Source organism: Anomaloglossus baeobatrachus, chromosome 5 (assembly GCF_048569485.1).
Source record: "Anomaloglossus baeobatrachus isolate aAnoBae1 chromosome 5, aAnoBae1.hap1, whole genome shotgun sequence".
Classification (NCBI taxonomy): domain Eukaryota; kingdom Metazoa; phylum Chordata; class Amphibia; order Anura; family Aromobatidae; genus Anomaloglossus; species Anomaloglossus baeobatrachus.
This window is the reverse complement of record NC_134357.1, coordinates 228,109,945-228,137,342: the sequence shown is the minus strand read 5'-3', so window position 1 is coordinate 228,137,342 and position 27,398 is coordinate 228,109,945. Positions and strand designations below refer to the sequence as shown.

The following is a 27,398-nucleotide window of genomic DNA, read 5'->3' as shown; positions in this document are numbered from 1 at the left end:
TGAGAAACCGTCAATGCTGCTTCCCTGTTGACCAACCATGCACTAACTGGTGACAACTGACTAGCCCCTTGCGGGGTTAAATGTGCCATAACCTCATGCATGCCAGCCAAAAACTGACCCACAAACTCTCCAATACCTTGCATATGCGCTATACTACTGGCACTAACCACAGCCTGTTTATGAACATCCAGACACGCCACATTAGTCAAGTCAGGAGACGCACAAGATGAGGGCAAACATAAAGGGGGATTCTCATCAGGCTGACTCTGGGCAGAAGCTGTAACAGCCATGATGCAGGAACAGATGCATGAACCAACACCTGCAGGTCCCTCGCCATCCTTCTGGGTGTCAGAATCATTGGCGGAGAACACGCCATCCGCTCTCTGTGCGGGGGACCCGCTGAGACGCAGGCCCCTACACAGGCCGGGGATCTGGCCTGCTATTCTGTGAACTGTTGCGCCCTTGCCAAGATTTCACATCGAAATCTGAAAGAGGTGGAGCCAAGGGTTCCCCCCATGATCCATGATGAGCATAGGCCACACCTGCTCCAACCAGGCCACGCCCGCAGCCTAGGGCTGATGATCTCCCCGGGATCTTCATTTCATTGTACGGCAACACCACTGCCCCTGCTGCACAAGGGGGCCCGCCAACACTGTTCCGGCCAACTCAGAGGGCCTCACCGCAGGACACAAAGGCGGAAACTTCACTCCCCGCCTGAGCCCATGATCGTCTTTTTGCTGTATGGCGACGCCCTCTGCCCCTACTGCACAATGGCCCATTGGCACTGCTGAAGCCAGCTCAGGAGGCCCCACTGCAGGACCCGAAGGCAGAAGGTCTGCCCCCCACCTGGTTCTGCTCCTTGCAGGCCTCTCTGCGATGCCGCATAACTGGACGTGTGCCACTGGAGGCAACTCAGGCTCCTCATCCACCTGGGCCACCAGGGACCTTCGGGCTCAAGTGCTCTGGCGGGTGTTGACGTCTTGCTGGCGAGCGAGCGCCGCCCTTCCCTGCTGCCCCAGTATGGAATGCAGCTGCCCCTGCAGCCATTTGTGCTCATGCTCCTCCACCGCAGACTTCAATGCTGACACCTCCACAGGATCCATGGAGTCGTTCTTTGGTCCAGAGTCCAAGGCAAAAGAGATGCCACCAACGGTTCCTCTTCTTTTTAAAAGGTATCTACACTACCAAGCCCCTTCCTCCAACTTCTCACCAATCCTAAAACAGTTCGCAAGCATGTGACCTTCCAGCTCAAAAATCCTAAGATTCCATCCCCCTAACTTTCCTAAGTGAATTATCAGACCCTACTGTTAACTCCTTATTGCCTAACTCCCTATTAACCCTATCTATGCCTTATGCTTACAAACCCCTGTCATGTCCGGTCTTCCATTATGTTTGCGCCCCATTCTAGCCCTTCTCTTTACCAGTATACACTGCTTTGTGCAGTGTGTGCGCTGAGGCTTAACACAGCAGGTCCAATATAGTGATTTCATTGCACATGCAGCTCTGAGACTCAGATACACAAGCTGATCAGTGGAGCAGAGAGCTGACAGATCTCTGTTCCACCACTGCATTCAACTAAAACTGCACCCTCATTGTTTAAATCAAGATGCCCTGTGTGGGAAGTGGTGCTGCATCAGGCGCTCCACTTTGTGGCTGCATGGTTTGCCACTATAGGAGGTACACCACTGGGAAGAAAACAAGCTGGCACAGGCAGTGCGGTGCTCTGAGCAATGCTTGGTTGGGAAACCTAGGATTGTGGTATTCATGTGAATGTTAATTTCACCAACCTAAAACCTGTTAAAGACAAGTATATCTGTGCATGACAATGGATTCCTCTTACTGCAGTGGCCTCTTTTAGAAGGCTATTGCACCCAACCCCATTGCTAAAACTGTTCAGAAATGGTTTGATGAACATGATAAAGAGTTGAAAATGCTGATTCCAGATACAAAATTCACTTTGCATTCATGCGGTGTGCTGGAAGAACAAGTCAAATCCATCAAGGATTCTTTATGTAAAAGCACTGTGTTGCTAGATACTAAAGAACAACTGCAGAGGTTTTGTGGGATCCAGACCACAAATGGTCAAGCTTTTTTGGTGAAATTAAACCTGCATAATAGTCAGGCAATTTTAATATTATGACTGATACTAGATACCGTATATGTTGACTGTTGCAAACAAACAGATATTAGCATACAGAACTAAGCAATCACCGTCATTTACCTAGTTATGCGCTTGTCCTTTTGAATTTGATGACTATCAAGACATGATCCACTGCTTTCTGTCTGACGTCCGGGCCAACTGGCTGATTTTACACACTGTACCAGAAGACACTGTGGACAAGTACAGGGTGGGGGGCTCATTCTTCTTCTCAGCGAAGTTGATTGAGATAAACCTTTGCCAGCTAAGGTAGATTTTGAGCGGCTGAAGTTAGGATGAGGACTTGCTAGACCAGATTTAAAGTCAGTAGATCTCGACCGAGACCTAACCATCTCAGGCTTGATATCTGAAGGTCTGGAATTAGATCTTACAAACCCAGGTCTTGAGCCCACATTTCTACAGTCCGAATTTCCTATCGTGATATGGGCATTGTCATTCCGTGATTCTGATTTTGTGAGAACAGGTCTAAAATCTGCTTGTCTTGAATCAGACCTGTCACTTCCTGGTTTAGAGATGGATCTGATTAATACAGGTCTACAGTCAGATATTTGAGAATTTGACCCAGTAAATTTGGAATTATCAAAAGGTTTGGAATTTGATCGGAGAAATTCAGGCCTAGTTTCTTCTGGCCCAGAAATTGATCTGCATAATTCATTTCTATATTCCCCAGGTCTAGAAGCTACATAATTTAAAGGCACGGATTCTGACACTGCTAAATCTGTTCTCAAGTCTTTGTACATTGAATCAGACAGTGCAAGTCTTGGTTTAGAAGTTGATAAAACAGGACTATAATTAACCCGTCTACAGTCACGACTCATATGTGGCCATTGTGGTTTGATCATTGTGTTAGACTCAAGAAGCAATGAATTTGTTTTCTCTGAATATGGAATGGAATTAGGTCGAGTGGTTGTATTACAATAGGATGGCCCATTGTTTTGGTTTATTACGCTAGCTTCAAAATTAATTAATTCATTGCTGGTATTTTCAAAATCTTGGTTACAGTCTACTGGAAGGTCATCAGAATTCACACGATCATGGCTGGATTGTAATGGTCCATTACTATAATTTACCACCCCATGATTGAAGTTCATTAATATCTGGTTAGCGTTCATGACTTCATGACTTGAATTACCCAACACATTCTCAATATCTGTCATCCTATAATTGTAGTTCACAGGGTCATCTCTGGAGTGAACTGTCTGTTGGTGCGAGTTCATATTCATCTGGTTTCTGCAATATACTAAATTGTTTGAATTCTTTCTTGTGTGCGTAAGTGTCGGGTCAATATTTATTAGTTCTTTGTTGGTGGTAGTCCTCGAGTTCACAAGACGTGAGTTTTTGCTCACTAGCAATTTATTCAAATGCAATAGCTCCTGACTAGGATTTGCAGGAATGTTGTAAATAGAATATAATCCATATTTTGATTTTCCATTTGGAACAAGTTGGGGAATCACAGGCTGAAATTTAGCTAAAGGACATTTCATTCCTGCTGTGGGGTAAGGAGTGTGAGCACGAGCACGAACTCTTATTCTCTTTTGTGAAGGAAATTTTACTTGAGTCATGGTTTGAAGGCATATATGCGACCCACTGCAGGGCTCTCCAAGACGAACGCCTTGCTGCTGTTTCTCAAAAGCTTCTTGGATCAAAACTGAAAATCGGGTTTCAAAAGGGACCCACTGCCCTGGGATCTCCTCCCTTTCCCATACTATGCCTTGTCCAGGTGCACTGTGAAGGGGAAAGGACACTCTTCTTGCTGGATAGAGGGTACCTTTATGGAAAAAAAAAAAGTAGTCAGTATATAAAAAGTTTACAATATTAATATTCTAAATATTCAAAAATGCAGTAAATATGAAGGAAAAATGAGGTGGCTTATTAAAACTTTTCTGCCAGGTGCCATACTCTACCTATTCTTACCAAGTACGTTCACATATTGATTAGCACAACAATTTTTAAATGGAATCTCTTACCAGGTATTTGCAACCTAATCTGAGAGCCCCGTGATGAAGGGACTGAGACCCTGATTCCAGTGATGTGTCATTTACTGAGCTTCTTGCTAAAGTTTTGAAAAAATCAATGTTTTATCAGTAGGACATTATCACTAGAGGATTAATAATCCTGCTACCATGTAGTTCTTTACATTTATGAGCTCTGAATAACTCCGTCCCACCACTGATTGGCAATTTTCTGCCTATGTATAGTGTACACAGAAAGCTGTCATACAGTAATGTCAAATCAGTGTCTCTGCCCCTACATCATGCTGCTCTCAGATCAGGGAGCAAAAACCCTGAACTCATTAGTTGTTGAACTTCTGGTATAAAATGCACTAGCAGAAACCACTGGAAGATTTCATCTCTCTCTATTATGTGGGCAACTCAACATTTAAATAAATTGTTAGAAACAAAGTACAGAACTTGATATTAAAATAAGAAAAGTTTATTTTACTACTTTCATTACTACTTAGAAAAGCATAAAATATGAACCCAGATTGTAAATATGGTCATGTGTATACATCTTTTGAAATATCTTTCCATTGTGCTTACTCCGGGGCCTCATTCAGACATTAGATTTTCTTACATGAGTGCTATCTAATTTTTTGCGAACCATGAAGTACCGGTACGTGAAAAATCGCAGAGTCATGTACAATTTTGATCGGAGGTTTGGATCCAAATCTGCAATACAAATGTAAGGGTCCATGAAACCACTCTTTGATCAAATCATGGGTGGAAAAAATAGTCGTCGTCTAAATGACGCCTAACAGAATGAAATATGGGGCAGTTTAAAGATGCATTTGAGGACCCAAATAATGTCTTTAGTTAAATTCTGGTATTCTACATTATACTTTATTTAAATCATATTGCTTGTCCCAGTGGTGGACAGAGACAGAAGAGGGCCCCTGTGCAAGAACCTTATATGGGCCCCTCTTTGTGTCTGTGATAACTATATCCTGTTGTGTATAAATATGTGACTCTTCAGATTTTGTGTTATACCATGCCTGATGAAGAGACCTGCGTAGTCTCGAAAGCTTGCTATTATTACCATCTTTTCAGTTAGCCATTAAAAGGTATCAACCACTGAGGACTCTCAGTTCTTTTAAACAAACTTTTTTAGGACTTTCTTGCTAATTTGAAGGTGAAAGTAGGCCCCCTCACCTCTTGGGCCCCTGTGAGGTTGCAAACGTTGCACCAATGATATGTCCGCCCCTGGCTGGTCCCTTAGGCCCTTCCCAATATATGACGTACGGTTGTAGTCAATATACACACTCTGAAACATGGGTAATGAAAAAGGGGAAAACGTACTACAGGGAGAAGATGCACCCACACCCTATTGGTCTTAATACAGACTAGAAAGACCCTAGATGCACAAGTAAAAACACCACCTCGGATCTGACTCTCTAAAAGGCTGTCAAGAGGTTTCTCGTATCTCCTAAAGGAAAAGAAGGGAGGCCGTAATATACTGTGTAATAGAGTAGATGAACCTGTGCAGGAAGACACAAAAGTCCCAAGTGAGAAACTAAACCAGGTTGACATAATGTGAAAGAAATGGGTGCTGGAAAGGAAAACAAACTTACTCATAGTAAGAATTCCACTGGTGTTCACCCAAAGGTAAACCCCTTAGCTGAAGGGCTGGTACTACTAGACACAAGTCCACCTACAGGTATAGCCAGCAAGGAAGTGCAGTGAAAGGAGAAAATACATAACCCAACCCAGAATGTGATAGGGCACAAACAGGTAAAAGAAAAACACCTGGATAGGAGCAAACCAAGAAGGAGAACAAAGGCAAGAAAAGGCCAAGCACACAGAGAAACCAACCAATAGGTGATCAGATCAAATCTCCAAACCGAGCCATTAAATCAGTTACAGAAAGAAGCTGGAAGACAGGAGCACAAAAATAGGGTCTTATCAGATATTACCGGGGGGGGTGATCTAATGGGGAGGCTCCCCTTGTATAGTTTTGAGTAATGGCTGCTGTGGCCCCATGTGAATTAGAGTATAACCGTCAGCTACATGGGGATGATTGCAGCACTGTCATAGGGAGGAGACAGTCAATAGGTCATCAAAGTGGTTTATGTCAACGTATTTCAGAGAGAACCCCTCTCCTTCTTCAGGAAAAATCACATCTATGTTAACACCTTTCAGAGGGAACCCCTTTCCTTATTGTGATTTTTCTTTAAAAAAGAAAAGAGGGGTTCTCTCTGAAACTCGTTGAAATAAATCACTATTGACTGTCTCCTCCCTATGGCAGTGCCGCAATCATCCCTATTTATCTAACAGTTATGACATCAGTTACCTCATATATTGGGTCCCTGACTTTGTTTCAGGCTCGCACTCCTAGGCGACATCTTTCCTAGAAGATGGTGTTTGAATTATTCAGGCACCATCTGCCTCTAACAGCCATGGGTGGAGTAGACTAACAAAGTGACTATCAAATACAGAAAAAAGTTTTTTTTCAAATATATACACACATATATATATATATATATATATATATATATATATACAGTATATATATACTTTTTATATATATATATATATATATATATATATACTGTATATATATATATATATATATATATATACTATGTATATATATATATATATATATATATATATATATATATACAAACACTGCACGAAAAATTAAGGGGAACACTCAAATAACACATCCTAGATCTGAATGAATGGAATGTTTTAACCAATGGAAGCCGGGATTTGAAGACACACACAAAATGAAAGTGGAAGCAAGTCAAAATGAAAATCAGAACAAGACAAAACAAGACAAAATTAAAGTGGAAACAAGTCAAAATGAGGCTCAGTATTGTGTGTGGCTTCCACGTGCCTGTATGACCTCCCTACAACGCCTGGGCATGCTCCTGATGAGGTTGTGGATGGTCTCCTGAGGGATTTCCTCCCAGACCTGGACTAAAGCATCTGCCAACTCCTGGACTGTTGGGTTGCAACGTGATGTTGGTGGATGGAGCGAGACATGATGTCCCAGATGTGCTCAATTGGATTCAGCTCTAGTGAACGGGCGGGCCAGTTTGATAGCTTCAATGCCTTCATCTTGCAGGAACTGCTGACACACTACAGCCACATGAGGTCTGGCATTGTCCTGCATTAGGAGGAACCCAGGGCCAACCGCACCAGCATATGGTCTCAGAAAGGGTCTGAGGATCTCATCTCGGTACCTAATGGCAGTCAGGCTACCTCTGGCAAGCATATGGAGGGCTATGCGGCCCTCCAAAGAAATGCCACCCCACACCATTGCTGACCCACTGCCAAAAGGGTCATGCTGAAGGATGTTGCAGATCACTCTCCACAGCATCTCCAGGCTCTGTCACATCTGTCACATGTGCTCGGTGTGAACCTGCTTTCATCTGTGAAGAGCACCAGTGGCAAATTTCCCAATCCTGGTGTTCTGTGGCAAATGCCAAGCATCCTGCACAGTGTTGGGCAGTGAGCAGAACCCCCATCTGTGTACGTCGGGCCCTCATGCCATCCGTATGGAGTCGGTTTCTAACCGTTTGTGCAGACACATGCACATTTTTGGCCTGCTGGAGGTCATTTTACAGGGCTCTGGCAGTGCTCCTCTTGTTCCTCCTTGCACAAAGGCGGAGGTATCGGTCCTGCTGCTGGGTTGTTGCCTTCCTATGGCCCCCTGCACGTCCCCTAGTGTACTGGCCTATCTCCTGGTAGCGCCTCCATCCTCTGTACAAAACGCTGACAAACACAACAAACCACATACCAAAAGTTTGGACACACCTCATTCAAAGAGTTTTTCATGACTGAAAATTGTAGATTCACATTGAAGTCCTCAAAATTCTGAATTAACATATGTGGGATGAAATACTTAACAAAAAAGTGTGAAACAACTGAAAATATGTTTTATATTCTAGGTTCTTCAAAGTAGCCATCTTTTGCTTTGATTACTGCTTTGCACACTCTTGGCATTCTCTTAATGAGCTTCAAGAGTTAGTCACCGGAAATGGTCTTCCAACAGTCTTGAAGGAGTTCCCAGAGATGCTTAGCACTTGTTGGCCCTTTTGCCTTCACTCTGCGGTCCAGCTCACCAAAACCATCTCGATTGGGTTCAGGTCTGGTGACTGTGGAGGCCAGGTCATCTGGCGTAGCACCACATCACTCTCCTTCTTAGTCAGATAGCCCTTACACAGCCTGGAGATGTGTTTGGGGTCATTGTCCTGTTGAAAAATAAATGATGGTACAACTAAATGCAAACCGGATGGAATAGCATGCCACTGCAAGATGCTGTGATAACCATGCTGGTTCAGTAGGCTTTCAATTTTGAATAAATCCCCGACAGTATCACCAGCAAAGCACCCCCACACCATCACACCTCCTCCTCCATGCTTCACGGTGGGAACTAGGCATGTAAAGTACATCCGTTCATCTTTTCTATGTCACACATAAACACGGTGGTTGGATCCAAAGATTTCACATTTGGACTCATCAGACCAAAGCACAGATTTCCACTGGTCTAATGTCCATTCCTTGTGTTCTTTAGCCCAAACAAGTCTCTTCTGCTTGTTGCCTGTCGTTAGCAGTGGTTTCCTAGCAGCTATTTTACCATGAAGGCCTGCTGCACAAAGTCTCCTCTTAACAGTTGTTCTAGAGATGTGTTTACTGCTAGAACTCTGTGTAGCATTGACCTGGTCTCTAATCTGAGCTGCTGTTAACCTGCGATTTCTGAGGCTGGTGACTCAGATAAACTTATCCTTCGCAGCAGAGGTGACTCTTGGTCTTCCTTTCCTAGAGCGGTCCTCATGTGACCCAGTTTCTTTGTAGCGTTTGATGGCTTTTGTCACTGCACTTGGTGACACTTTCAAAGTTTTCCCAATTTTTCGGACTGACTGACCGATTTCTTACAGTAATGATGGACACTCGTTTTTCTTTACTTAGCTGCTTTTTTCTTGTCATAATACAAATTCTAACAGTCTATTCAGTAGGACTATCAGCTGTGTATCCACCAGACTTCTGCACAACACAACTGATGGTCCCAACCCCATTTATAAGGCAAGATATCACACTTATTAAACCTGACAGGGCACACCTGTGAAGTGAAAACCATTTCCGGTGACTACCTCTTGAAGCTCATCAAGAGAATGCCAAGAGTGTGCAAAGCAGTAATCAAAGCAAAAGGTGGCTACTTTGAAGAACCTAGAATATAAGACATATTTTCAGTTGTTTCACACTTTTTTGTTAAGTATTTAATTCCACATGTGTTCATTCATAGTTTTGATGCCTTCAATGTGAATCTACAGTTTTCACAGTCATGAAAATAAAGAAAACTCTTTGAATGAGAAGGTGTGTCCAAATGTTTGGTCTATATTGTATATCTACACTACAGTTCAAATGTTTAGGGTCACATAGATATTTCCTTATTTTTGAAAGAAAAGCACATTTTTTTTCAATGAAGTTAACATTAAATTAAACAGAAATGCACTGTCTAAATTGTTAATGTGATAAATGACTATTTTAGCTTCAAGCGTCTGGTTTTTAATGCAATAACTACATAGGTGCATAGAGGAAAATTTCCAACAACCACCACTCCAGTGTTCTAATGGTATATTGTGTTTGATAACTGTGTTAGAAGGCTAATGGATGTTTAGAAACCCCTTGAAAACCCTCATGCAAGTATGTTAGCACAGCTGAAAACAGTTTTGCTTATAAAGGACAAAGAAAAGTCTGCGATATTAATCAGGCACTTTTCAACGGTGTTCACCAAGAAACTGACTGTTCCAGGGATCATTGAAGAAGGCAAAAATCAAATTCCGCCAACCCCACGATATAAGTAATTTAACACAAGAAGAAGTACACCTGCGTCTGAGTAAATGAAACATTGCCAAATCTGCTGGGCCAGATGGCATTCATCCATGGATATTAAGGGAATTAAGCTCAGTAATTGATAGACCGCTATATCTTATCTTCTTAATAAGAGGGTTGGTACCTCAGGATTGGAGAATGGTTGACGTGGAACCTATGTTTAAGAATGGTAAGAGGGTGGATCCAGACAACTACCATCCGGTAGGGCTGACATCAGTGGTGTGCAAGATTTTTTAGGGCATTTTAAAAGATACAACGATATATTGGAGAAATACTATAATAACTGATAACCAGCATGGATTTATGAAAGATAATTCGTGTCTAACCAACATGTTGGTATGCTGTGAGGAGCTAAGTGCAAATCTGGATATTGGTAATGCAGCTGATATGATTTATTTAAACTTTGCAAAGGCATTTGATACTGTGTCACATATCAGTCTTTTAATGAAGCCCCAGAAGCAAGGACTAGGGGAAACTAGAAACACATGGGTAATGAATTGGCTAAAAAATAGGAAACAAACAGTAGTCATAAATGGTACACTCTCCAATTGGACTATTGTCAGCAGTGGGGACTGCAGGGATCCATGGTAGAACCAATTCTTTTTGATCTCTTTATTAATGACCTTGTGGATGGGACTGAGAATAAAGTGTCAGTCTTTGCTGACAACACCAAACTACGTAGGATATTAAACACGGACCTTAATAATACAATATTACAAAATGATCTGGATAAAGTGTTGGAATGGGCAAACACTTGGCAAATGGAATTTAATGTTGATAAATGTAAACTACAGAACAGGAGAAAGACTTGGGGATTCTGGTTACAAATAAGCTGAGCAGCAGCACTCAATGTCAAGCAGCAGCTGCAAAAGCAAACAAGATGTCAGGGTGTATAAAAAGAGAGATTAGATCCAGTGATCCCAATTTATTGTTACCCTTCTGTAAATCACTTAAGGCCACATCTAGATTATGGGATCCAATTTTGGACTCCACATTTTAAAAAGGATATTCAGAAGTTAGAGTTAGTTCAAAGGTAGGCCACTAGATTATTGCAAGGAATGGAAGGCCTCTCATATGATGAAAGGTTGAAAAAGTTGGATATACTGTATAATTAGTGGACTAAGGCTGAACTAGAAGGACCTAGGTCTTTTTTCAACCTATGTACCTATTTAAACTATGTAAACTATGTAAGATCTATCAAACTATAAAATAAATTAATCCAAATAGTATACAAAGTAATGAGGAAAAAAAAAAATCGAAACACCAGAATTGCTTTTTTTGGCCACTGCAACTGTAGCACCCAGAGGGCAAGGGGTTACCTTGTTCTCATCACCCGGCCGGGAGATGCAGGTCCTCTGCGGTGTCACGGGTTGCCTGGCCTGGTTCCGTGCCTCGAGGTGTCCACAATAAAGAGGGCATGAGGGTGGATGGGTAGTAGAGTGGATGAAAGGGTGGATGGTGGGAGAAGTTGTTTGTCGTGATGCCACCTAGGGGAGGATGCTGGAGGTAGTAGTCGTCGGGGGACTTGGCTGTTGATGCTGAAGCGCAGGGCAGCGGCGTCGGCAAAGAAGAGACTCAGACAGTGGCTGAAGTTCTACGTCTTTTACTCACAGTCAATCTGCAGCACGCAGAGTCCCGGTCACCTGCCGTAATGGGCTTTGGCCGATCCTGGATCCAGTGGAGGTTAGAACGGGGTGGTAGTCAGTGGGCCCTTCCTGAATGCGCCTAAGATGTTGGATCCCTGTGGCATGCAGCTTCTTGGGGACCCCGGTTCTTGTTAACTACTTCTTCAATCCCGTGTGCAGGTAACTTAGGCTTCTGTTGGGCTTGACGTTGCTAACAGCAAAAGACCATGTCTGCCACCGTGCTTTGGGAACTTTGGGGTGGCCGGGGAAGCTTGAAACTTTCCTGTCCTGCAGATTTCTTGGCACAACCTGGAATATATGCCCCCTGATGGCTCTGCACCCTTCCTGGCACCGGTCCCAGGGAAGCTGAGAGGCTCACACCCCGCCAACCACTTGAAACTCCAATGTCCCACCAGAGCTCCCAGTAAACACGCCCTTTCCCTTTCTCTCCTGCTGGAGAACTCCTCGCTACTGTCTGTGACTCGTAACTTCCCCTGGTGGCTGTCCCTCTCTGACCCTGAGTCCTAGTTCCAGTGGATCTGGGAGCCCCCTAAGTGTGGTGGCATCCTGTAGACCCGACCCTGGTCTGGTCCCCCTTAGGGAGGGCAACCCAGTTGAATAGGTTGTGTGTAGTGTGGTACTGATACCGACCTCCTCCAGAACCAGGATAAGCACTGGACCTTAAAGGAGGTGTAGTACCCTGTGGCGACCAAAGCCTCAGGGGCGCCACACAACATTTCAATAAAATGCAATAGAATGAGATCAAAACATTGTATCTACTCCAAAATGATATCAATTAAAAAAATCAGCTCAGAATGCAACAAATAAGCCGTCACACAAGCCCATATCCTAAAAATTGAAAACCTTAAGGATCGCGGAAAATAGCGACAAAAGCAATATTTTTCTTTATCAAAAATTTCTGCATTTTTTACCACTTAAATAATAATATAAAAATTATATATGTTTAATATCTTCACAATTGTACTGACTTAGTGAATCATACTGCCAAGACAGTTTAACTGTATAATGCACATGGTAAATAAAAAATTTAAAAAAAAAAAAAACTGTTGTGGAATTGTACTTTTTTTTTGCAACTTCAACACACTTGGAATTCTTTTCCTGCTTTCCTGTTGGTGTCATTCAAAAATACAGATCTTCCAGCAAAAAGCAATTCTTCATACTGTTATATGGTCAGAAAAATAAAAAAAAGTTATAATCACTAAAGAAGTGGAGGAAAAAATAAAAATAAAAAATCGGAAATTGGCTTGAGCGGAAAAGAGATAATGTACCACTGGCTACAGCGAAAGGATTCCCCAGACATCAATGCAGGAGGTAATATTTGATCTTCCTAAGTCTCTAAAAGTGTTTCTCTTTTTATATTTGTTTTTTTTTTGCAAAATACCTTAACATCATACAAACCTTGATATACGTTCAATACATATTGACCATTATAGTGCTGAATCACACTAAGATGTAAATCTGTCCATAGATTATGTCTTACATAGGAGACAAAATTAAAAAATTGCATTTTGAGTGCACAAACATTTTTTAACTGATTATTTAGTCAGACACAGGGGTAAAAAGAAGAGTAAAACAAAAGTAAAATGAGAAACATAAATAAATAATAAAATAAATCAATTTAAACCCTTCAAAACAGGTGGACCTCCTTTTTTATTTTATATATCCGATACGAAGATGTCACAAAGGAGCCACTGTTCTTTATATTTAGTTGTCCACGAAAAGCAATGCATGTTGCATTATGCAAATGTTTTGGTCATATATCAATAAAACTTTCCAAGACATCAAACAATAGTTTCACTTCTTCCTTACGCATTGAAGAAAAGTTTTAAAGGAGGGCATGTGTATTGTAGCCAGGTTTGTAAAACAGTTTTGTCAGCCACTGGTGATATAATATACAACAATCCGTGACATCAAAGGCTGTGCTTAAACCTCTCATGGTCATTTTTACCAAATATAACTGTCACGCTCTCCGGGTCCCGACGCCGCTCCTCACTCACCGCTCCGGTCCCTGGTCCTCCTGCCCACGGATACTCGGCCCACTGACATCACGCTGAATACCGGCAGGAGCAGTTGATGACCATTCTATGTCGGAGCCGGATACAACAAGCAGGTAGTTGACTCTGTTAGCAACTACCTGCCTATTACGGAAGCTTTTAGAAACATAGTAAAACAAAAAGTGAACCAATAGACAATGTATGGCACTGTGCAATGTAGCTTAATATCCACATCAGACCACTGTGATCGCTAATAACAACTGATCAGTAAGGTGCCTGTGTCGGACTTCCAGAAATCTGATGTTGATCATCTATCATGTGACTTTAGAGCCCTTAGAGCAATTTTCCAACCACATTCAAAGGCCAGGAAAGTCCTCTATGGAATTATTAATTGCGAATCCCCATTATAGAATTTTTTTTTAAGTATGTGGTAAAGTGTAACTGTCATTTTAATTTTTATTTCATAAATCAATAGTATTGTACATGAAAATAAGTAACTTTGTAATATATCTTAGAATTATCAGAGAAACTATATTCTTTCATTTCCTTGACTGATCTTTCACTCTCAATTCATGGGTAAAATCTATAAAATCTGTAGTTAGTGAAGACTGATTGCAGCTGGTTCTTTAAAAATTCTATGGAGAAAGGAGATGGGAGGAATTAGAGGTAGACACAGACATTCTGATGCAAGTAAACTTAAGCTTGAGTTTGGGGATAACATGATGACGCAAGGTAAAGCGCAAAGTGAACTTGTGTAGTGTCAATGGGACCTGCTGAGACTGTTGTGCCGCAAAAAACAAGTTATTGAACAAGTCTCTTGACAAACTCTCACACGGTAAATCCCCAGTCCAAACCCGTGGGCCTGTTAATGTTTGTTGGCTTGTCATAAGGTGAGCCCATGCTAGACATGTACCTGAGGCTGTTGCAGCCAGTCACTGACCTCGAAGGTGACATCTGCATGTGCTGCATGTACGGCACAAGATTACTGAGGCCGGTATTTGGCTGAGGGGGTCTAGGCCAGGAAACCTCCTACCTGCAATGAAAACCCATTGTGCTGCAGCCACATAGGGTGATGTGGATTTAAACAGGTTTGAGCATGGAAAAATAGTTCTGTACTAAAATACTGTTACAAGAATTTAAGATATAAAAATTAAAAACATTAGATCATTGAATAAAAAAACCTATTGTGAACCTAACTCATTGTGTGGTTGCCCCTCTACTTTAGACTTTATTTAAGTATTGTGAGTGATTTAACATGTTTTGTGATGGATGTGACAACAGATAAGTACCTTCTATTTCCAGAACGCAGAGCTGTACTCCAGTGTCTGTCATCACACCACATCATGTCCTTCATGGTAACCCAATCCCTACAGTCTATATGTAGTTTACGCCTGTTTGTTCAGCCTTTTTCTTTATTTTCCAGTCACTGATGACCATTACCATTGATTTCTGTTAGGATATCGTGACCAATTGTTCAGTGTGCATTACCCTAGCCTGATTCACTATTGTTTGCTTCCAAATGCAATCTGATTTTCTGAAAGAGCTTGAGAGTTGACGTCTCCTTTTTGAAAGATCTATCCCCTCTTTGTTTGAGAAGCTTGCAGCCCTACAGAAAAAAGACTCACATCATTTGTAGTGGGCGCTGTGGGACTTTCTTTCATGAGGGACATCACAGAGAAAGAACATACATTCTTCCCAGGCAAAGTTAAACCCTAATTGCTATTCTAGTTACAATTACCTGACCTGTGATGAAACAAAATGTATTTATGAGCAGGATTTATAAATAATGTTTTGTTCATTGAAACACCCATGTGATTCTTTACTATGACTCTGTGGTGCCCCTGAGGCTTCAGTCACCACAGCGGTGCCGCATCTTAGCCAGAGATGTGGTGCCCCATCCTGGGTAAGGAAGAGGTCATCCACCGGTAGACACAAAACACACAACACTCTCATCAGCAACACCCCATCAGGCCAGGGTTTGGTGACCAGGCTGGGGGGTGGAGTCTAGTTGGTGGGAGCAGCCTGTAGAAAGTTAGGCAGTTGAGAAGGAGCAGTGGAGGAGTGAAGACCTGTGGTATGAAGCTGGTGCAGCTCGGCTCAGGCACACGGGACATGCGCCATACTCCCGTGGCCTCATTCCACATACGACATATTGGAGTGGAGGGACTTGGCTGCAGATGGGGATCCGGTCCCTAGACTAGAGGAGAAGAACCAACGTGCTCATCTAGTAAAACCGAAGACTAAGGACACATCTAGTACCAAAGCACACGAATCCGCTGGAAGGTGACCACATCGGGCCAAGGGATACAGCTTCAAGCCACCCGACAGGGTCCGCAGACACTGGCTCAGGGCACTGTATGCGTAGGCGCGGGACAGCAGGTGAGATGTCAGCGCAGGAAGACGACCAGGGAAGTAACATTAGAAGGGTGTACCGGTCTTGACCTCTGAACTACCCGGGATTGACTGGAGCCTATCACAGTGGAACCTGCTACAGTGAGTAAAAACTTTGAGACTGCATCCCTGTGTCGCTCCATTATTCGCCTGCGCCTCCGGCCCTGCACTCCTGCCATCACACACTACCACTCCCAACCGCCCTGGTACCAAATTCTACCTGTGGAGAGCTATACCAACTCAGCTGCGTCATCATCTGCCCCAGGGGTCCCATCCCGCAGCGTTGGCTATCTCTGGCCAAGAACCACAGTTGGCGTCACAAACTATTATCCTCCTTTTAACTGACTCTGCCAGGGTCACAGAACTGGGCCTTGCCACCGCAGCATACCAGAAACAGAACCGCGGCCCGGTAACGAGTGCCCCACGGCCCTGGTGTGCGCGTGTCAACTCCATGCCTCTTTCTGACAAACAAAATGATATATGTCAGTATGGAAGGAGAGCTCTGCATGGGCACTACAATCACAATTTTGTGCAGGTCTGAAAAAGACCAACACTGCCAGGATGGAAGCCAATGTCCACAGTGACTCCATTGGCTTCATAATAGTGAATGTTTCCACTGGGTCTCTGTCAGGATGTCTGTCAGGATCCTGTTTTTTGGAGATTACAATGGAAACCCTGACGTAGTGCTCAGCGCAGAGCACTGTTGATCCGCAATAAAAACGATGCATTTATATTCCATCAGTTTCATAAGTCTTCTATCAGTATTTCACAAGTTTTTGTATCTGTATTTCCATGCTCTTATATACCATTATGCAAAAACAGATCATAATGAATAAAAATACTGATCCAATACTGATACAATGCTGCTGAAATATTAAAGGATTACGGTACTTATATATCCATCTTTTAAGCACTTTTCAGACTTCAGTCGGTGCACAGTCCGTCTTCTTAAAAAAAGAAGTTAAATTGTGCTCTATAGGAACTGCCCGTACTGCTGCCCTGAAGGGGCTCAAGTGAGGGCAACATTACTAGGAGGGATACTAAGCCTTTAGGTTTACTAAGGGGTTAACTTGGAAGTGCAATTTGTGCGGGAAAAGTTTAGGGTGGCGTTGTGGGGTCAGTTGGGATCTGGGGCAGTCTCATTGCTCAGGCTATGGCGTTTATGGGGGCAGTATGTAAGTCAGGCCATAAGGGGGGGTGGTCATTACTACCTGGACGGCGACCTTCATTATTCCCGCCCACCCGCCCTTGTGGTTGTTTCGGTCAACGGATGTGGAGAAGAGGACGCAATTGATTTTGTCACAGCAGCGGAGGAAAAAAGGGGGGTATCTGAAGGTGTGGGTTTGCACAGAAGAGAGGGGGGAACTCAGTGCAGGAATGGGTTACCCCTGGTGGTGCAAGTAATTGGTGATACAGGTCCTTGCTTGGTTGAGTCTCAGTGGGACATTGGATGGGCAACATTTGGCTAGGTCCTTGAGTCGGTGTGGAGCAGCTGAGGGCAGGTGGTGGAGCCGATGTTGCATTGAACGATTTTTGGCAACCTTCATTTACCCCCCTCCTTTCGGATGTTCTTCAACGGACATTTGCAATGTTTGTTTATTGTTGATGTTTTGTGTTATTTAATAAACAGGACTGCTGTGGCCTTATATATCCAACGTCACGCAGTCTTTGTGTTTTATTTAGGTAAGAACTCGGGTGGGGTGGGGGGACGGTCAGTTGGTCAAGGTAAGGTAAGGTAAGACTTCAAGATAATACGTTGTATATATTAACACTGAACAACCATATATTATTGTGCCACAAAACTATATGGTCAGATAATGTCAGGTTTTAGTATATAAACATAGTCATGTCCATATATGGAGTATATCAACGCTGGAGCTGCAGACTTTGCCATAGGATATACAGAATATAAAGGTAAGGTACATGAGTCTGATATATCTTGTTATATTATCAGAGACAGATTTATAAGTGCCAATATCAATATGTCCAAAGTTACTCTGTATAGTCGGACAGATATGGAAACCCGAGACTAATGCAATAACCTGTATATCTAACAGCAATATAGCTTAACACAGGGATTTGCCTATATCCATATGATTGAATTGGCTGGGTGCTGCAGACTCTGCCTAAAGGTACAGCTACTGATTCAAATAGGCTGTATACTTATGACACTACCATATAAGGAGTCAGACCTATAAAGGGATGCAACGATATAACATTAAGTTTGTCAGTCATCGCTATGACACTATGTAAAGTCAGAATTTTCTATTACCTAATTAAATCGAGGATATATGACTGGTGGATAAGTGCCTGGGTACAGGAGACGCCCTACACGTGTTTCGGCAAAACACCTTCGTCCAGGGGCGGTGAATAGGAGGTAAACGTCGGTATTTAAATACACGTAGTCAAAAGAAAAGAAAGCTAGGCACTGCAAGCCCAGGTGTGTACTCACTGATGTGTGGTTTTCACGTGGAACACGGACCTCAAGACGATCTCCGTGGTGCTCTACCAACAGGTGAGAATCCAAAAAGAGCTTCAAAAAAGAAGGAATGGCGGCAACTCACTGGTAGATATGAAATGGCAAATTTATTGCACAAACTGCGGCATAGTTACAACAAACACGGGGAGGGGGGGAGTGCACTCCCCCCCCTCCCCATGTTTGTTGTAACTATGCCGCAGTTTGTGCAATAAATTTGCCATTTAATATCTACCAGTGAGTTGCCGCCATTCCTTCTTTTTTGAAGCTGTATTTAAATACACACTCACCAATCAGCGTGCGGTGACCAGGTTGGTGATGCATGCATTGCTATAACAACCCATATCAACAACCGGCTGCCGCATCACGGCTCAGAAGGAGACGACCACATCACATGATCGGCCCACTTCAAAGCCATACAGACACGGAAGGCGGGAGGTGAGAGGGGAGGATAGCACGCATGCATACAGATCACAAGCACGTTAGTTATAAAAATGTGCGATTAGTCTATGGATCAAATACCAATATAGTGATGATGAGAGTTGAAAACCAATATTACCAAAGTTCATGGTTATATAGTACAATATTATCAACAAATCTCAGAATTAATATGCCATAGAATAACGAATATATAGCATCATTACGGCAATTAAACCCGCAAAAAATACAGAGATTTATAATATAAATGCATATTAACATATCGTGAAGCTTACAAGAGACATGATGCAAACCATAGAATTCCCCCTAAACATATATAAGCATATCAATCCTAATTACTAATAATTCACATTATATAGGAATTCTTGTTGCATCAATCCTGTTGTTTCCATCCATTCACTTGGTATGATCCTATATCAATAGCCTCAACCAGGTCATTGGAAGATATTAACTCTAGCTTAACCAACCTATAGAATATAAAAGAATTTAAAAAATTAAATTAAAAAAGGTCCACCAAAGCAACCAGAATACACCAAATTCTAGAGATAGGGAACAAAATTCATGTTTTCGTTAAGACCATATGGATACATAGTAGAAAGTGTCCATATCTATCTGGTCTCAAGTTGAGCCAGACGTTTACTAAGATTCCCACCCCTGATGCCCAGATCAATTGCATCAATCCCCCTCACCTTCAATAACGTCCCATCTGAATTGTGGGACTGCAGAAAATGACGGGGGATTGTTTTTAATTTAGATATGTCATCCTCTTCTTGGGCTGCCAAAATCCCAAGGACATGCTCCCTGACCCTAACTTTTAGTTTTCTAGTGGTAAGGCCAATATATATTTTGGGGCATGGACACGAAGCGTAATAAATTACCGCTCTAGTGTTACAGTTAATAGATTTCTTGATCTGAAAATGTTTATTGCCACTGGAGTCAGTAAAATCTTGACAAGTCAAGATATTCGGGCAGGCGACACAGGAGCCACATGGAGAGCAGCCACTTTGGTTGTTTTTGGGAGATAGGTTCCAAAGGGTTTTTGTCCACTAGCATTATAGTGGCTGTGGACTAGAAGATCTTTAAGGTTCTTAGAAAGACGGAAAGTGATTTTTGGTTTGGCCGGTAATATTTTGGCAAAGATTGGATCAGCCTGAAGGATTGACCATGCTTGTTCCAAACACCTCCGAATAGGTCCAGCCTCTGCATTATAACTGGTGATGAATCTTATTACTTCCTTAGTTTGTATGCCACAATTATTTTTGGAGTACAATAAAGACTCTCTAACAGAATATTTGGCCCAATGATATGCCTTTTTTAAGACTCTCTCACTATATCCACGTTTTTTGAACCTCATCATAAGATCTTTAGATTGTAGTTCGAAGTCCCTATCTGTGGAACAAATACGTCTAAAGGCCCCGTCACACTAAGCAACATCGCTAGCAACATCGCTGCTAACGAACAACTTTTGTGACGTTGCTAGCGATGTTGCTGTGTGTGACATCCAGCAACAACCTGGCCCCTGCTGTGAGGTCGTTGGTTGTTGCTGAATGTCCTGGGCCATTTTTTAGTTGTTGCTGTCCCGCTGTGAAGCACAGATCGCTGTGTGTGACAGCGAGACAGCAACAACTAAATGTGCAGGCAGCAGGAGCCGGCTTCTGCGGAGGCTGGTAACCAATGTAAACATCGGGTAACCAAGAAGCCCTGTCCTTGGTTACCCGATATTTACCTTTGTTACCAGCCTCCGCCGCTCTCACTGTCAGTGCCGGCTCCTGCTCTGTGCACATGTAGCTGCAGGACACATCGGGTTAATTAACCCGATGTGTGCTGTAGCTAGGAGAGCAGGGAGCAAGCGCTAAGCATTGTGCGCTGCTCCCTGCTCTGTGCACACGTAGCTGCTGCACACATCGGGTAATTAACCCGATGTGTGCTGTAACTAGGAGAGCAGGAAGCCAGCGCTCAGTGTGCGCTGCTCCCTGTTCTCTGCACGTGTAGCTCCGTGCACTGGTAACCAAGGTAAATATCATGTTGGTTACCCGATATTTACCTTAGTTACCAAGCGCAGCATCTTCCACGCGGCGCTGGGGGCTGGTCACTGGTTGCTGGTGAGCTCACCAGCAACTCGTGTAGCGACGCTCCAGCGATCCCTGCCAGGTCAGGTTGCTGGTGGGATCGCTGGAGCATCGCAGTGTGACATCTCACCAGCAACCTCCTAGCAACTTACCAGCGATTCCTATCGTTGTTGGGATCGCTGGTAAGTTGCTTAGTGTGACCCCTCTCTTAGACGTAAAAATTGACCAATGGGTATTCCATTGATCATAAACTTAGGGTGGGAGGAGGTGGCATGCAATAGAGCATTGGTAGCTGATGGTTTCCTGTAGAGGTCAGTCTGTATCATGTCCTGCTCGTCTCTTCTCAGTGTCACATGTAGAAAATCAATATTTTGAGTTGATCACTGATAGGTGATTCTGATATTAGACTCATTCTGATTCAAAGAACTCATAAATAAAAGGAGATCTTCTTCCGTTCCCTGCCAGATCAGAAAAATATCATCGATGTACCGCGCCCAAAAGAGGACGCGGTCCATCGACGAAAACTGATCTGACAGGAAGAGGTCCCTCTCCCACAGCCCCAGGAATAAATTAGCGTATGAGGGCGCATAAGATGCTCCCATCGCTGTACCCTGGAGCTGCAGGTAGAAGGACCCCTTAAAAATAAAAAAATTATGAGTCAAGGCAAATTCTAGAAGTGACGTCAAAAATCGACGAGCAGGAACAGACATTTTGGATGAGTTAAGGAAGAATTCTGTAGCGCGTAAACCATCATGGTGTCTGATATTAGTATAAAGGGATTCTATTTCCCCGGTCACCATGATGGTATCCTTCCCTAAATGAAGTCCATCCACCTTCCACACATTATAAATGGTAATTGATATGTAAGAAATTATGAAAATATCTGTTTTTTCGTGGATATTCGGTATGGTCTTAATTTATGTACGCTTATCCATGTAATGTAATAAAAGCTTATAACCTGACTTTAAATTCATCCATTGGTTTCATAAATTACTCTTTTGAAAGCTGAAACCCTCCCAAATTGGTTTAGGTTATGAAAATAAAGTTGCTGCAAAGCTGAAATATTGATCATTTAATGAACACAGAAAGGTCAGATTTTGGCAAGACAAAAGTTTTATCGTCCACAGAAAGTAATGTGAAATTCAAACAAATAATTAACTTCTAATACAAAGATATGTTGCATAACATTGGTGAATGACGTTGTGGTGCTATTAGAGCCATATTTAATATTTTGTGTGACTTCCATGAGCTTGAAGGACTGCATCCATACGGTTCAAAAATGATTTATACAATTTATTGACGAAGTCATCAGGAATAGCACAGAATGCAGTCTTACATGTCTCCCAGAGTTATGATTATTATTTATTATTATAGCGCTATCAATTTCATGGCGCTTTACATGTGAAAAGGGTATACATAATAGGGAGAAATACATAATCATAAACAATACAAGGCACAGACTGGTACAGGAGGATAGAGGTCCCTGCCCGTGAGGGCTCACAGTCTACAAGGGATAGGTGAGGATACAGTAGGTTAGGGTAGAGCGGATTGTGCGGCGCTGTATCAGACTGAGGGTTATGGCAGGTTGTAGGGTTGTCGGAAGAGGTTGGTCTTCAGGTTCCTTTTGAAGCTTGTCAAGGTAGGCGAGAGTCTGATGTGTTGAGGCAGAGCATTCCAGAGTATGGGGGAGGCACGGGAGAAATCTTGGATGCGATGGTGGGAAGAGGAAGTTAGAGGGGAGTAGAGAAGGAGATCTTGTGAGGATCGAAGGTTACGTGCAGGTAAGTACCAGGAGACGAGGTCAGAGATGTAGGGAGGAGACAGGTTGTGGATGGCTTTGTAGGTCATGGTTAGGGTTTTGAACTGGAGTCCTTAGGCAATGGGAAGCCAGTGAAGGGATTGGCAGAGAGGAGAGGTCGGGGAGTAGCGGGGGAACAGGTGGATTAGCCGGCCAGCATAGTTTAGAATAGATTGCAGGGGTGCGAGACTGTTAGAAGGGAGGACACAGAGCAGGAGGTTGCAATAATCCAGGAGGGAGATAATAAGGGCACGTACTAGGGTTTTTGCAGCTTCTTGGGAAAGGAATGTACGGATCCGGGAAATATTTTTGAGTTGGAGGCGGCAGGAGGTGAAGAGGGCTTGAATGTGTGGCTTGAAAGAGAGATCAGAGTCTAGGATTACTCCCAGGCAGCGAGCACGTGGCACTGGGGAAAGTGAGCAGCCATTGACATTGATGGATATGTCAGGTGGGGGAGTTGAGTGATGAGGAGGAAAGACAATGAATTCTGTTTTGTCCATGTTCAATTTTAAGAATCAAGCAGAGAAAAAGGATGAAATAGCAGACAGACATTGTGGGATTCTGGATAGTAGGGAGGTAATGTCATGTCCAGAGAGGTAGATCTGCGTATCATCAGCGTAGAGATGATACTGAAAGCTGTGGGACTCTATAAGCTGTCCCAGGCCGAAGGTGTAAATGGAGAACAGCAGGGGTCCAAGAACTGAACCTTGGGGGTCACCGATAGATAGAGGGCGAGATGAGGAAGTGGTGTGAGAGTGGGAGACGCTGAAAGTTTGGTTGGTTAAGTATGAGGAGATCCAAGATAGCGCAAAGTCTGTGATGCCCAGAGATGAGAGAATTTGTAGTAGAAGGGAGTGGTCTACTGTGTCAAAGGCAGAGGACAGGTCTAGGAGGAGGAGGACAGAGTAGTGTCGCTTGGATTTTGCAGTTAGTAGGACGTTAGTGACTTTGGTTAGGGCAGTTTCAGTGGAATTATGGGGTCGGAAGCCAGATTGTAACCGGTCAAAGAGGGAGCAGGAAGAGAGGTATGAGGACAGTTCAAGATGGACATGCTGTTCCAGTAGTTTTGAGGCATAAGGAAAAAGTGATATGGGGCGATAGTTTGACACAGAAGAAGGGTCAAAGGAGGGCTTTTGAGGATGGGTGTGATGGAAGAATGTTTAAAGCATGAAGGGAATACACCAGTTGTTAGTGATAGGTCGAAGAGATGGGTTAGGGTTGGGATGAAGACTGTGGTGAGATTGGGAATGAGGTGGGATAGGAGTGGGTCAAGCAGGCAGGTTGTGAGATGTGATCTTGAGAGTAGAGTGGAAAGATGATCTTCTGTCACGGTGGAGAAGCTGGATTTGGGGAAGAAGGCTGAGTAGTTGTGAGGAGTGGTTGTGGTGATTGTGGGCCAAAGCTTGCTCTGATGTTGTCAATCTTCTGCTTGAAGAAAGAGGCAAAGTCTTCAGATGAGATGAGAAGAGAGGGAGGTGGAGCTGGGGGACAGAGGAGAGAGTTGAAAGTGTTGAATAGCTGTTTAGGGTTGTGGGATAGAGAGGATATGAGGGATGGGAAGTTTGTTTTGCAGCAGTGAGTGCAGACTTGAAAGTAGTGAGAGCCTGTTAGTATGTAATGAAGTGCTCAGTGGAATGAGACCTCTTCCATCTGCGCTCAGCATTTCTGGAAGCCCGTCTCAATTCTTTAGTCTGGCTCGTGTGCCAGGGTTGCCTGTTGATTGTGCGGGTTTTGGTGTGTGTGAGAGGGGTAGCTGATTCGAGAGCTGCAGAGATGGTGGTGTTGTTTAAAGTGGCAGCAGCATCTGCATCGTGTGAAGAAGCGATGTCTGCAAAAGGGAAGAGAGACTGAGAGAGTGAGTGTATGTCAAGGTGAATGAGATTTCTGCGAGGGTGTGGAAGATTGTGGAGGGGGGGTTGTGTACTTAGAGAAGAGAGGGAAGAGAATGTGAGTAGGTTGTGGTCACATAGGGGGAGAGGCGAGTTAGAGAGCTTAGATAGGGAACAGAGTTCATCTAGATTCTTTGGTTTTGTCTTTCAACCTTCCTCTTTCATCCTACCCCAAATGCTCAATGATGTTCACGTCTGGTGACTGGACTGGCCAGTGCTTGAGCACCTTGATCTTCTTTGCCAGGAGGAACTTTGTTGTAGAGATGGATGTATGAGTTGGAGCACCATCCTGGTGCAGAATTTGACCCCTTTTATGATTGGGAATGTAAGAAATAGCTAATACTTATTGATATTTTAGGCTATTGATATTGCCTTCCACCTTGCAAATGTTTCACACACCCCCATACTGAATGTAACCCCAGACCATGATCTTCCCACCACCAAACTTAACTGCTTTCTGGATCCATACAGGCTCCAGTAGGTGCAGTATTGTGCAGTATTTGCGGCAACTGTGGTGTAATTCAACTGAAGATTCATCAGATAAATCCACCTTCTGATACTTTTCCAGCATCCATCTGTTTAGCAGGCTGTGGGACTTGGCAAATGCCAAATGGTTTTTTAATTGCCTTTTGTTTAGTGCTGGCTTTTGGGCACTGATTCGTCCATGGAGGCCATATCGAGACAGTATCCTACAAACTGTTCTAGTTGACATAGGGACTTAGGTGACCAGGCCTTTTGGAGCTCTGCTGCAGTGGAAGAGGGGCTGGCTTTGGATTTTCTAACCAAGAAACGTTCCTCCTGACAGGTGTCTTGCAGGGTCTGCTGGACCTGGGCTTGTCAAAAACATCTCCAGTCTCTTCAAATCTTTTTTTTAATTCTTTGTACTTGACGCTGAGACACACTAAAGGTGCAAGCCACCTCTGCAGTGGATCTGGTCTTCAGCCTCTTGATAATCAAGGCTTTGATCGCAGGGTGGATTTTTGGCATGTTGTCAGAGGTCAAGTTGCAGTTCAAGTGAAGGTCTGGGGTGCTGGGTTTCTTTTTATACAAACCCACTAATTAACCGATCATTTAGTAAGCACAGGTGAGGATGTAAACTAAGATTGGGTGCTTTATGTGACAAGGCGACAAAACTTTTGTCTTGCCAAAATCTGACCTTTCTGTGTTCATTAAATGATCAATATTTCAGCTTTGCAGCAACTTTAATTTCATAACCTAAACCAAATTTGGGAGGGTTTCAGCTTTCAAAAGAGTAATTTATGAAACCAATGGATGAATTTAAAGTCAGGTTATAAGCTTATTTACATAACATGGATAAGCGACAGAACTTTTGTCAGGGACTGTATTTAAAGGCTGCAGTCTATCAGTGGCTGCTGACTGATTGCTGGGAGAAACAGTGTCAACGTTGGAGTAAGGGTACCTTCACACTTAGCGATGCAGCAGCGATCCGACCAGCGATCTGACCTGGTCAGGATCGCTGCTGCATCGCTACATGGTCGCTGGTGAGCTGTCAAACAGGCAGATCTCACCAGCGACCAGTGAACAGCCCCCAGCCAGCAGCGACGTGCAAGCGACGCTGCGCTTGCACGGAGCTGCCGTCTGGAAGCTGCGGAGACTGGTAACTAAGGTAAACATCGGGTATGGTTACCCGATGTTTACATTAGTTACCAGCGCACAGCTGTGTGTGCAGGGAGCCGCGCACACTGAGCGCTGGCTCCTTGCTCTCCTACCATAGCTACAGTACACATCGGGTTAATTAACCCGATGTGTAATGCAGCTACATGTGCAGAGAGCAGGGAGCCGCGCACACTGCTTAGCGCTGGCTCCTTGCTCTCCTAGCTGCTCTACACATCGGGTTAATTAACCCGATGTGTACAGCAGCTACATGTGCAGAGAGCCGGAGCCGGCAGCACAGGCAGCGTGAGAGCTGCAGATGCTGGTAACTAAGGTAAATATCGGGTAACCACCTTGGTTACCCGATGTTTATCTTGGATACAGCTTACCTCAGCTGTCAGACGCCGGCTCCTGCTCCCTGCTCGCTTCATTTGTCGCTCTCTTGCTGTCACACACAGCGATCTGTGTGTCACAGCAGGAGAGCGGCTTTGAAGAAAACGAACCAGGGCTGTGTGTAACGAGCAGCGATCTCGCAGCAGGGGCCAGATCGCTGCTCAGTGTCACACACAGCGAGATCGCTAATGAGGTCACTGCTGCGTCACAAAAAGCGTGACTCAGCAGCGATCTCGGCAGCGAGCTCGCTGTGTGTGAAGCACCCCTAACAGCATACATCTTGGAGATAAGTAGGAGGTATTTTTTATTTGTCAATTTTAGTTGTTAAGAAAAGGCTGTCTTACAAAGGATAACCCCTTTATTTATTTTTATACTGGTACAATATTACATTACCTAATATGAAAAGCTAGGAGCAGCACCATAGAAAATCCTGCCAGGATGAGTGAGAAAACACCTAAGAGGTTCAAGTCCTCCACTGTTCACAAACAAAAAGAAAAAGATGAATGCAGCACTCCAGGATTCAAACTAGATTCTGCATATAAATGGAACCTGTACAAAACCCCACTGTTAACCTGTAGATATGGGGCTAATCAGCAGGTTAATAGCATTCTGAAGCTAGCCAGCTGCTGCAATGCAAGGTCGGCTATCAGGAAGAAATTAACTTTATCTCTCCTGGCAGCCTCCTGCTGTTAGG

The 27,398-nt window shown here is 43.6% G+C and overlaps 1 protein-coding gene across 1 annotated transcript in view; it reads right to left on the bottom strand.

Annotated features, from left to right (window-relative positions):
- Positions 1 to 27,398, bottom strand: part of LOC142309884 (E3 ubiquitin-protein ligase DTX4-like) — a 161,350-nt gene that overhangs the window by 71,254 nt on the left and 62,698 nt on the right. Inside the window, exon 2 of the mRNA XM_075347339.1 lies at positions 2,222 to 3,926. Within this exon, the coding sequence (XP_075203454.1) occupies positions 2,222 to 3,926 (1,705 nt within the window). The remainder of the gene's footprint in view (positions 1 to 2,221; positions 3,927 to 27,398) is intronic.